Consider the following 13,075-nt stretch of genomic DNA (forward strand, 5'->3'; position numbering starts at 1 on the left):
CCTGAAAATGCTAGGGAGTAATCTTTCTATTATATTTTTTATTGATCAGACCTAGTCTTAACTATGGAATTTTAAAAAGATATATGGAGAAACTGAAGGGGTAACATAACAGAGAGACAAGGGATGGAGAAAGTGACAATCTACACTGTTATAAGAAGTTTTCTCATCCATTAATTTCTCCTTATCAGTGAAATCACAAGTCCAGTACCTATCCCTACATATAGATTGAATAAAAATCAACACTAGATTCCAGTGGACCTTTCCTCCAACCTATTTAAAATTACCAGATTAGCTGCTTTGTATAAAAAATATCAAACATCCACATGAGAAATGGGAAATGTAGATAATTAGCCAGATAATTTGCTCTTTTTTTATTCTTACAAACAGAATTGATTACACTTGTCATTTTTAATTCAGAAGCTTAATGTTTTATAGACATATTTTTAAATTATGAAAGGACAAAAAAATAACCACAGCTATTATTAAATACTTCCACTTGTTCTTGATGAAGCATAATTAAATGTTAATGCTTCCTAAAGTTAGTGCAAATTCTATTGCTAGTTCAATTATTTTAATTAGATTTCAAAAGTCTGTCAGAATACTTACCCTTGCCATATCAACAAGAAAGTTCTCAAATAATTTCCAAATGTGATTACTGGTATAGATTTCTTTCATTTCCACTTCAGTATCCACGTAACAGTGATTAACAAAATTCACATATGCTATCTTAACCTGCAGAAGTATAAAATCCACACCCCCAAAAAGTTATTCTTTTCCTACTCACAGTCAACAAAATAATTTAACAAAAGGGTTACCATACAAACATATTTCAATAACTTTTTCAGGAGAAACACATTTTGAGGATAAGGGTTTGTTTTTATTATTTGAAAGGTAACAAATGTTGTGACAAATACATTTAAGTTAGTTGTCAAAAAGGCATCTGAGGCATGAGTCTCAAAGTGCTTTCAACATTTCTCAAGTCCATAGAGAATATGCAAATTTACAGTGACAATGTTGTAATATTAAAGCAAGAGAGTTGAGAAACAAAGTCGTTTCTCTGGAAAGAATAGGGCTACTGAAATTAATATACTTTTTTTTTCACATACACTTTTTAAGCTTCCTAACCATCACCACGTAGCCTACTGCATGACTAACAGAGACAGCAACTATATTTTTTCCAGGAATCTAACAAATAGATACTTTCAAGTTCATTCCTACACAAGGCTACATAAAGGCAAGCAAAACAGTCACTTTTTGAATTACCAAAATTGGGGAAAGTTAATTTTATGTTGTAGATATTACATAAAATAGTAATTTGTTTACCACGTATTCACCATATCAGTAATGTATTAAAATACCTAAACCAATTTTTAGTCTCTTTTAGTCTCATACATATAGACAGTCCTTTTAAAAAGTTAAAGTCACAACCCAGCTATACCTGCCCAATCCTCTGTATATCTTTTCCATGTCTTCACATAAGAGAGCCACTCAATGTACTAGATGATTTCCTGGCCCTCTGGAAATCAGGAAGGTAACAATGGAGGCCCCTGTCTATGCACAGCTTATTACAACTCTTACCACTTGACAAACCTGTCTTCAGTATTAATGCATTTCTTTGATGACATACTTTTCTAGAGTTTTTATTCATATATCTTTATTACTTCTTATAATTGAATTGCTTATAATCTTTCATTAATTCTTCTCTGAAAATGATGAGTTTATTCTAATATTATAAAAATGACACGACTTTATTCTAAATTAGTGTGTCCTTATCTGCTATATCTCTCTATTGGACAAGTAAGGCAGGTGACTTTAGTAGGTATTGATCACAGGATTAATAGATTAATTACTCTGTGTTCTGCAATATTTAAAAAAGGAAATTACTTCAATATACACTTTAGAAATCTTCATATTAATGGCACTGATCCAGCAGTTAAGCAGTTTTGGTGAACACATAATAAAACCAATGTCTACCTGCTCTATCATTAGAGTCAGATCAAAATTAACAACAAAACTCTGAGAGAAGATACAAATAGTTGTGTAACAACTAATTATTCCATATTTTTAGGGATATATCAGTGCCATAAAACAAAGTATGTTTTACGTGGTAACAGTAATAACAGTGAATATATATATATATATATATGTATGTATGTATGTATGTATAAAAAACACTTTAAGGTTTAAAAAGCACTTTCCATGTTCTCTCATTTGATACTTGTAACTCTAGCAGGTAGGTGCTATTATATAATACCTCCATTTTTATGAATAAAAAACTGCAGCTGAGGGAAGTTGTGACTTGAACTCAGATTTTACTGATTCTACTTTGCTGTGTGATTCTGCTATGATAGGCTGTTAATCAATAAGTATTTATTGAGTAACTGATATGTGTAACTGCACTCTAAGCAATAAAGAATATAAAAGTGTCAGAGATGGAAGTTCAAGGAATTTAAAATATAGCTGGGAAAACAATGGGGTTTTTTTTTGTTTGTTTTTTAAAGCAATCGGGTTTAAGTAACTTGCTCAAGGTTACACGGCCAGTTATTTCTGGGTGTGGTACTAAGTATCTGAGCCCAGATTCGATCCCCAGGTCTTCCCACCACTGGGGCCAGTGCTCTTACTCGCTGAGCCACCTGGCCACCCCAGGGAAGACAATGTTTAAATGCAAGGAATGACTGTCATAAAATATTTAAGACGTTACCTACAAGTTAAAAAGGAAATGTCCTTTTTCCCTTTTCCTATGGTGATAACTTTCTCGTCTCTGGTTCCCCTTACTGGGTTGACACTAGGAGAGGTGAGTGGCAAAGAGAACCTTCTTGAAGTTCTCACTAACTTGACCAGCTATTTCTAACTTTCATTCATTTTCCTTTTTATAATCTCATGAACAATCAGTGGGAAAAATATATTCTGTAGTTATAATGGGGCCAAAACTGTGTTTGGCACTCTTAGGAAATATAAAAATGACAAATGACATGGTACTTTCTCATGAAGAGCTTATTATCTTGTTGGGAAGATGACTATTATAAAATTAGAAAAGAATATCTAAGAGTCTATAATGGTATGCTAAATCATGTGCTATAGATTATATTTCTTATATTTCAAAGCATATTAATTAGGACTAGAATTTTATGGAAGAGATAGGAGTTGAGCTCAGCCTTAAAGTACAGAAAATATTCTAATCAGTATTATATCAAAAAAAGAAAAAAATAGCCAAAATTTAAAAGCTGATTTCCAAAAAAAAGAAAAACCCATATATCTTTTCTAATTACCACAAAGTTGGCAATGATGTGATGATTTTGTTTTTTGTCCACAGCAACTCAAAATTCTACACTAATGAATGGAAGGGTAAAGATTTCTATTGACAGAGGGAGTACCCTCACTAATTTAAAGAATAACTTTTCTAACATTTATCCCTTAATGATGAAATTATATAAACCTTATATCTGAACAAAGATACAAATACTCAAAAGAATAGCATAAACTCAGTCTGCTTTTAGATAATTTCTTGAATCTATTTATATAGTTTATAATTCTATATTATTTCTAAACTCAGGTGTCACTACATAAGTAATAGCTATTTTACTATGCAAAAAAAAATGAAATCCACATAAGAGAATCTATTTTTGTGTTTCTCAAGACAGTGTTTTAATGTTACAAAAAAATTAAAGGTTTAATAAGTGCAGAATGTCTGCACATGTCGTACTAAGTAATCCTTAGAATGCAAGAAATTGACTTAATGTTTAATAAAAGAGCAATCACTATTACATAGCTCTATTGTCACTAACTATATTACTGAAAAGCAAACTGTTTTTGAAAGATCTCAACTATTTTTTTAATTATGCCACTGAAGAACAAGCACAATATAGTAAGAACCAATATCCTGAGTGACTTTATTCTTCTACAAATACTACTATAGCTCTAAAAGTATCATTTATTTTTTATTCATGATAATTCTTTAGCTTTCTAAGGCTTACCTCAGGAATGCAGTCATCATGGGCTACTACTCTCACTATATCATCCAAGGGCAGAAGAGAATTGCACTTGATTTCAGTATATACATTTTTTCCCTCAGTACATGCTGCCAATAATTCCACAAGTGTTACATGGTAAGCTAAAGGGCCATTATCATCTCCTCGGTCTCTCTCAGAACACATCATTTGTAGAAGGATGGGAAATGATGCTCTATCATTGTAAAATATCAGCACATCTTCACCTCCATTTATAAGCTGAAATAATAAGATTTTTAGAATTTTTTTTTTTAAATTTAAGACAATCTTCTCTGAAGTATGCAAAACTCTTTGTAACACACATAGGCAACATAAGTTTTAATGAACTAAGTAAACAAAGATAAAGACAAATATTATATAAAAATACATTCACAGGCAAAATAACTATGCAAATTCCACCAAACTGGTACACAGATTAGGGAGTAGGGAGGAGAACTGATTGATACATTGAGAAAATGTGAAAACATGTTTAATATATAACTCCTGTGCACCTCCCACCTCCACCACAAAGTGATAGATTGAGGGTATATTCCCATCTCCTCGTTGACTCCCACTTGATATTAATCATTTTATTACTTTTATTTTTAATGCGTTGTTGCATAACCATTCTTTCCCTTTAAATTGTTTTACTTACAGTGTATACTATTTTATTGGCTGTGCTTACTTCAATTTGCATTGCTGCTTATAGATCATTTCATACTTCTCTCTATTCATTACAAACATTACTTCTTACAACACAGTAATGATCACTTACTTTCATGTACCACAAATTGTTTAGTCATTCCCCAAATTATGGAAATCTATTTTGTTTGTAACTCTTGGCTATCACAAAAAGTGCTGCTATAAATATTATTTTAAATATCATTATAAATATAAATTCATTTATGGTATAAGTTCAGGAATGGAGTCTCTGATTCAAAAAGCATGGATATATTAGGACTTTTATTTGCATAATTCCAAATTGCTTTCCAAAATGTCTGGATCATCTGTGGATCATCAGCTCCACCAATAATGTTTTCATGTGTCTATCTTTTAATTGCCAATCAAACTTTAATTGTTGCCATTGTTTGTCATTTATGCCCATTTGCAGAGCATGAGGTAAAACCAGAGAGTTGTTTTCATTTGCATCTCTCCCCAATTTTTTTTCAAGTACAAGTCAGTAAACCAGACTTAAATTTCTTGTAAAATTCTAGAACATTAGATAATAGGATCATGAATTTAGAACCAGAAGAGACCTCAGAGGCCACTGAGTCTACCACCTCCATTTTGCATGAGAAAAATGAGTTACAAGGAAATTAAATAACTTGCCAAAGATAACACTGCCATGAAGTATCAGAGGCATCCTTTCCAGATCATGATACAGTAAAAATTATATCTAATAAAGGCCTGTGAAAAGATAAGCTAAAAATTAATTGGAAACTAAATAATTTAATCCTAAAGAATGAGTGGGTCAAAGAACAAATCAAAGAAATAATCAATAATTTCATTGGAGAAAATGACAACAATGAGACAAAATACCAAAATTTATGGGATGAAACCAAAGCAGTATTTAAGGGAAATTTTATATCTCTAAATGCTTTACATCAATAAAACAGAGAAAGAACAAATTGATGAATTGGGCATGCAATTTTAAAAAATTACAAATAGAACAAATTAAAAATCCCCAATTAAACACCAAATTAGAAATCCTGAGAATCAAAGGAGAGATTAATAAAATTGAAAGTAAGAAAACCATGGAACTAATAAATAAAACTAGTAGCTAATTTTATGGGGAGAGGCAAACACTTAGTTAATTTGATTTTTTTTTAAAAAGAGCAGAAAATCAAATTAACAGGATCAAAAATTAAAAGGGTAAATTCAAGACTATTGATGAAGAGGAAATTAAAGCAATAAAGAAGCTATTTTGCCAAACTGGATGCCAATAAGTCTGACAATCTAACTGAAATGGATGAATATTTACAAAAATATGAATTTCCCAGATGAACAGAGGAGGAAATAGAATGCTTAAATAGCCCCATCTTAGAAAAAGAAATTGAACAAGCCATCAATGAATTCCCTAAAAAAAAAAATCTCCAGGGACAGATGGATTCACAAGAGAATTCTACCAAACATTTAAAGAACAATTAATTCCAATACTATATAAACCATTAATAGGCAAAAAAGGGAGCTTTATCAAATTCCTTTTATGACACAAATATAGTGCTAATATCTAAACCAGAAAGAACCAAAACAGAGAAAGAAAACTATAGACCAATTTCCCTAATGAATACTGAATATACAAATATTCAAATATAAATACAAGAATTTTAAACAAAATATTAGCAAGGAGATTACAGCAATATATAACAAGATCATACACTAGGACCAGGAGAGATTCATACCAGGAATGTAGGGCTGACAATACTAGGAAAACTATCAGTATAAATGACCATATAAATAACAAAACCAACAGAAATCATATAATTATCTCAATAGATGCAGAAAAAGCTTTTGACAAAATACACCAATTTCTATTTAAAAAAAAAACACACTAGGGAACACAGGAATAAATGGAACTTTCCTTAAAATGATAAGTAGTATCTATCTAGAACCATCAGCAAGCATTATCTATAATGGGGATAAGCTTTCATCTTCCCAATATGATCAAGGGTGAAGCAGAAATGCCCATTATCATGACAATTATTCAATATTGTACTAGAAATATTAGCTACAGCAATAAGAGAAGGGAAAATAATTGAAGGAATTAGAATAGGCAATGAGGAAACAAAACTATCACTCTTTACAGATGATATAATGATATACTTAGAGAATCAACTAAAAAACTAGTTGAAATAATTAATAATTTTGACAAAGTTGCAGGATATAAAATAAATCCACATAAATCAACAGCATTTCTATATATTACCAACAATGCCCAGCAGCAAGAGATTGAAAAAGAAACTCCATTTTAAATAACTGGTGACAATATAAAATACTTGTAAATCTACCTGCCAAGACAAAGCCAGGAACACAATTACAAAACACTTCTCACAAGAATAAAGCCAGACCTAAATAGCTGGAAAAATGAAGGGTAGCAACCCAGAATAATAAAAATGACAATTCTACCTAATTTAATTTACTTATTCAGGGCCATACCAAACTATCAAATATTCTTTTTGGAGACAGAAGAAATTATAACAATATCAAGAAAAATAATTTTTAAAAATATGAAGGAAGTTGGCTTAGCTATATTAGATCTCAAACTGAAGCAATCATCAAAACCATCTGACACTGGCTAAGAAATAGAGTGGTAGATCAGTAGAATAGATTAGGCACACAAGAATCAGTAGTAAATGACCAAAGTAATCTAGTGTTTGATAAACCCAAAGACCTCAGTTTTGGGGACAAAAACTGACTATTTGACAAAAACTGCTAGGAAAACTGGAAAACATTATGGCATAAACAAGGTAGACCAACATTTTACACCCTATACCACAATAAGGTCAAAATGGGTATAGGATTTAAGCATAAAGGGTGATATCATAAGCAATTTAGGAGAACAAGGAATATTTGACTTGTCAAATCTATGGAGAAAGGAAGAATTTATGACCAAACAAGAGATGAGAGCATTACAAGTTGTAAAAAGGACAATTTTCATTATATTAAATTTTAAAGTTTTTGCATAAACAAAACCAATGCAAGCAGGATTCTTAGAAGGAAAGTAGAAAACTTGTAAATAATTTTTATACTACATCTCTGATAAAGGCATCATTTCTAAAATATATAGAGAACTGAGCCAAATTTATAAGAATACAAGTCATTCCCCACTTGATAAATGGTCAGAGGGTGTGAACAGGCAGTTTTCAGATGAAGAAATCAAAGCTATCTATAGTCAAATGAAAAATGATCCAAATCACTACTGATTAGAGAAATGCAAATTAAAACAACTCCGAGCTAACACTTTACACCTATCAGATTGGCTAATATGACAGAAAAGGAAAATGATAAATGTTGGAAGGGATGTAGGAAAATTGGGGCATTGGTAGAATTGTGAACTGATCCAAACATTCTGGAGAACAATATGGAACTATGCCTAAAAGGCTATCAAATCGTGCATACCCTTTGATTTAGCAATTCCACTACTAGGCCCACATGCCAAAGAGATTAAAAAAGAAAAAGAGGAAAGGACTTATTTGTACAAAAATATTTATTAGCAGCTCTTTTTGTAGTGGTAAAGCACTGGAAATTGAGGAGATGCCCATCAATTGAGAAACAGCTGAACAAGGTGTGGTATATGATTATCATAGAATATTACTGTGCCATAAGAAATCATGAGCAGGATGATTCCAGAAAAACCTATTAAGACTTCTATGAACTTATGCAAAATGAAGCGAGAACACTGTGCAAAGTAACAGCATTACTGTACGTATCAGCTGTGAATAACATAGCTTTCTCAGAAATACAATGATCCAAGATAGTTCCAAAGGGCACATAATGAAAAATGATATCCACATTCATAGAGAGAACTGATGGCATCTGAATACAGATAAAAGCATACCATTTTTCACTTTCTGGATTTCTTTTGTGTTTTTCCCCCTTTGGGTCTATGTCTTCTTTTACAACATGACCAATATAGTAATATGTTTTGCATGATTGAATATGTGTAACCTATATCAAATTGCTTACTGCCTCAGGGATAGAGGAGGGGAAAGAGGGAGAGAGGAAATTTGAAACCCAAAAGTTTTTTTAAATAAATGTTTAAAATTGTCATTACATGTAACTGGGAGAAAAATATTACTTTAAAAAAAAGTTGAGGGAGGTGCAGTCAGGATAGCGGAGTAGAAACAGGCCTTCCACAGGCCTCAAGCTCCCACCTCCTCCAATTCATGTAAAAGGTGACTCTGAACATTTGGAGCTACAAAACCCACACAATGACACAGAGAAGTTAACCTCCTGCTGAGAACAGCCAGCCCAGCACTCTGCGAGCTGACCCCAGCACAGCTTGAGCTGGAGATTTTGGTCTCAGGGCAGGCCTGTCCAGACGCCAGCTGGAGGGACTTCAGATCACCAGCAGCTGTGGTGGTTTCCAGAATTATCAACCCATAGAGGTAAAGACAAAGTGAGAGGTCAGTGCAGCGTGGACTTTGGGATCCAATAGTTGGGAGTGAGGTCCACCTTTATCCCCTGGAGGGAGAAGCTGCTGAGGTGCCATGGAGGTTGCCATCTGGCAGCTACAGCTCCTGGCCTGCAGAATGTAGGGGGATCAAGCGATCAGTCTGAGGGGTAATCACTCTTGCTTTAACCTGCTTGGATCTGGATTGCAGTCTAGGGTGGAGGTCCTGGGGTAGGTGACCAGCTTGCCTGAGTGTGTGGAGGCTTCAGAGAGGGCACCCAACTAATACCTTCGGCAGCTGAGAAAACCCCAGCGTTTGATACGAAGCTCCCCTGTCTGGTAACAGAGTCCTACTGTGGCAAAAAAGTCCAAAAGTCAAGTAATTGAGTGGCAACATGAGTAAACAAGGGAAGCAAAGCAAACAGAGGAAGCCAACATTAGACTCCTATTTTGGGAACAAAAAGGATCAAAGCATGGAACAAGAGGAAGACAGTGAAGTCAGAACGCCTGCACCAAAAGCTTCCAAGAAAAATAAGAGCTGGTTACAGGCCACAGAGGAACTTAAAAAGGATTTTGAAAATCAAATAAGAAAAGTGGAGGAAAAATTGGGAAGAGAAATGAGAACAATGCAAGAAAATTATAAAATGATTTTTTATTCAGTCAACAACCTGACTGAATAAAATAACACCTTAAAAAATAGACTAACTCAAATGGCCAAAGAGGCTCAAAAAGGCAATGAGGAGAAGAATGCTTTAAAAAGCTGAATTTGCCAGATGGAAAAAGAATCTCAAAAGCTCACTGATGAGAATCATTCCTTCAGAATTAGATTGGAGCAAACGTGAGCTAGTGACTTTATGAGAAATCAAGATATTATTAAACAGATCCAAACAAATGAAAAAATAGAAGGCAATGTGAAATATCTCATTGGAAAAACCACTGACCTAGAAAATAGATCCAGGAGAGATCATTTAAAAATTATTGGACCACCTGAAAGCCATGATCAAAAAAAGAACCTAGAAATCATCCTTCAAGAAATTCTCAAGGAAAATTGCCCTGAGTTTTTAGAACCAGAGGGTTTGAAAAGGTTGAAAGAATCTAAGAGGTTGAAATAATCCATCGATCACCTCCTGAAAAAGATCCCAAAAAGAAAACTCCTAGAAATATTATAGGCAGGTTCCAGAATTCCCAGATCAAGGAGAAAATATTACAAGCAGCCAGGAAGGAACAATTTGAATATTGTGGAAACACAACCAGGATAACACAGGATCTGCCAGCTTCCACACTGAGGGACCAAAGGGCTTGGAATATGATATTCTATAGGTCAAAGGAGCCAGGATTAAAACCAAGAATCACCTACCCAGAAAAAATGAGTATCATGTTTCAAGGGAAAATATGGTCATGTATGTATACACACACACACACACACACATACTTGTCTATATAGCAGGGTATATGGGCGTATGAAATAATATGTGATTGTGTGTATATATGTGTACAGGTATACATAGACAGAGGGCACAGGACCAATTTAATAGGAAGGGATTATACTTAAAAGGTGAAATTAAGAAGTGAGAGAGGAATATAATGAGAGGAGATGGGGAGAGACAGAATGGGGTAAACTATCTCATATAGAAGAGGCAAGGGGAAATGGTCACAATGGAGGGGAAGAACAGGAAGGCAACAGGGAATGGGTCAACCTTATTCTCATTGAATTTGGCTTAGGGAGAGAATAACATACACACTAAATAGGGTATCTCATCCTACAGGATAGTAGGGGGAAAGGGGATGAGAGGGGGAATGATGGAAGGGAGGGTAGGCTGGGGGGGAGGGAAGTTGGAAGCAGCCACTTTTGAAAAGGGACAGGATCAAAGTAGAGAATAGAACAAGTAGGAGGTGGGATAGGAGGGAGGGAAATATAGTCAGTCTTTTACAATATATCCACTATCGAAATGTTTTGCATAGCTACACATGTACAATCTATATTGAATTGCTTATCTTCCCAATAAGGGTGGATGACGAAGGAGGAAGGGAATGAATCTGTAATTCAAAGCTTTGACATCAAATGTTTAAATATATACACTATTATTGATATTATTTTACACCTAACTGGGAAATAAGATATACAGGCACTGGGGCAAAGAGATTCACCGTGCCCTACTGGAAAGTCAGAGGGGGTATGGGAGAAGATATGGGAGACAACAGATTGGAGGAGGGGATATCCAGTGAGATCACTATTTTGGGGTGGTGGGTAGGGGGAAAAATGGGGAGAAAATTTGTAACTCAAAATCTTGCGGAAATGAAAGATATAAACTAGAAGTTAATAAAGCATTTGATAAAAAAAAAAAGTTGAGTATTTATTAAAGTGGCTCACTTCTCATTCCTAGGATGTTGCTTGGATACTAGGTCAATGTAGCTAAGTGTCCAGTACAGGTTTAAAAAATCTCACTAATAATGAAAGGGATAAAATTCAGTGAATAACTGTCATTTAGCACACTTTGACACTGGATACTAACAAGGATTTTTGAAGAGTATGAAGGAAAAAATTCAGCATATAACTATTAAATCACTGATAGCATTGCATTTGCCTGATTCATATTTTTAAAAATTATATGTTTTCGCAAATAGGACAAAACAAAAATTATTTTTCCAAGGGCATAATTATTATACTTGAAACATTAGATAAAAGTCAGAGTTCAACATATCATAGTTTTTCTACTGTCATCAGTAAAAAAAAACTACACTAAAGAAATCTATTTGGATAGCCACTGGTCTCATGCAGCCTCCTAAAGTTTTAGTATGTTTTACAATACAAAAATTTTAAATAAACAAAGAATAATAACTTTCATAGAAAGCAGGGAATCAATCCAAAACATACTGTCCCACATTAGATTAATGACAAATACACATCACAAAGTATTTCCCATTTTGAGATAATCCTATTTTATAAATCAACAAGACTCAGTGTTTTCCTATGTTAACAAAACTAACACATATGAAAGACTGTATGAAGCTGATTAAATAGAAACGGTGAACATACCTCTGTCATCACCATATCTTGGCATTTTTTTACATATTTGCCATCTGCTTTTACAATCGTTTGCAAAAACCTCAGGTATTCTACATGGCGACCATGTGTCTCAATACAATGTACAAAGTGCTGCACAACTCTCTCACTAATCTCATTGCACAGATGGTAATTGTTCATGAAGATGTGTCGCATCGTTTCTGCTTCAAGAAGCTAAAAGGCAAGGAAAAAGGACTTGTAATTCTGACATGATGAAAAAACATAACATGCATTTATAAGGTGCTAGACTGACATCATCCCATCAGATTCTCATGATCATTCCCATTTTATATATGTAAGCTCACTCAATGAGTTGAAATCCAAGTTCACAGCACCTTTTAATGTGGCAGAGATAGAACTCAAAACTCTTTCAATTAAGACTGGGATCCTTCTACTCAATATTCACTTCTAATTTTACACCTTTCCCTTTTTATGTGAACATTTTTGTTACATAATTGGATGGACTCGTGACCTCATCATTATAAGTACTCTCTCAAATGGTCCAGTTCACAACCCCTGTGCCTCTTATGCATCTTTCCACCACCTAAAGTTCTGAGGCTTTTCTTTAGGTCTACTGAAATTAGATGGGCCCTGTGAAGCACCTAGACTATCTCTTACTTTCACACTATGACTAGCACACTAACATTTTGGGTTATATATCAATTTAATGATCTATATATTCTCTAGTATGTCCACCATGCCTATTTCCATTGTCCTTTGAATGACCCATAATTATGATTTTTTTTGAGATTGTGGCATTCCATGATTTGCAGAGGAACAATATTGGAGTTCAAAATATGGGTTTCTGTTTTGGGGAGAAACTTGAGATCATTAAACATGCTGTTCGATTTCTCAAATGCAATTCAGCTACTCTATTATTCCTATTTAATTCTCCATTCATTATCATTCTGC

At 33.8% G+C, this 13,075-nt stretch overlaps 1 protein-coding gene across 3 annotated transcripts in view; it reads right to left on the bottom strand.

The window, feature by feature from the left end:
• LOC138175799 (inositol 1,4,5-trisphosphate-gated calcium channel ITPR2) overlaps window positions 1–13,075 on the bottom strand; it is a 529,022-nt gene that overhangs the window by 257,034 nt on the left and 258,913 nt on the right. For all 3 annotated transcript variants that reach the window (XM_069106292.1, XM_069106291.1, XM_069106293.1), the window contains exons 30-32: window positions 12,137–12,337; window positions 3,975–4,226; window positions 607–732 (exon numbers count right to left, since the gene is read on the bottom strand). In XM_069106292.1, the coding sequence (XP_068962393.1) occupies window positions 607–732; window positions 3,975–4,226; window positions 12,137–12,337 (579 nt within the window). The remainder of the gene's footprint in view (window positions 1–606; window positions 733–3,974; window positions 4,227–12,136; window positions 12,338–13,075) is intronic.

The sequence above is a fragment of the Petaurus breviceps genome, unplaced genomic scaffold, assembly GCF_028583685.1.
Source record: "Petaurus breviceps papuanus isolate PSGF00001 unplaced genomic scaffold, PetGlider_PUasm1.0 79, whole genome shotgun sequence".
NCBI lineage: Eukaryota > Metazoa > Chordata > Mammalia > Diprotodontia > Petauridae > Petaurus > Petaurus breviceps.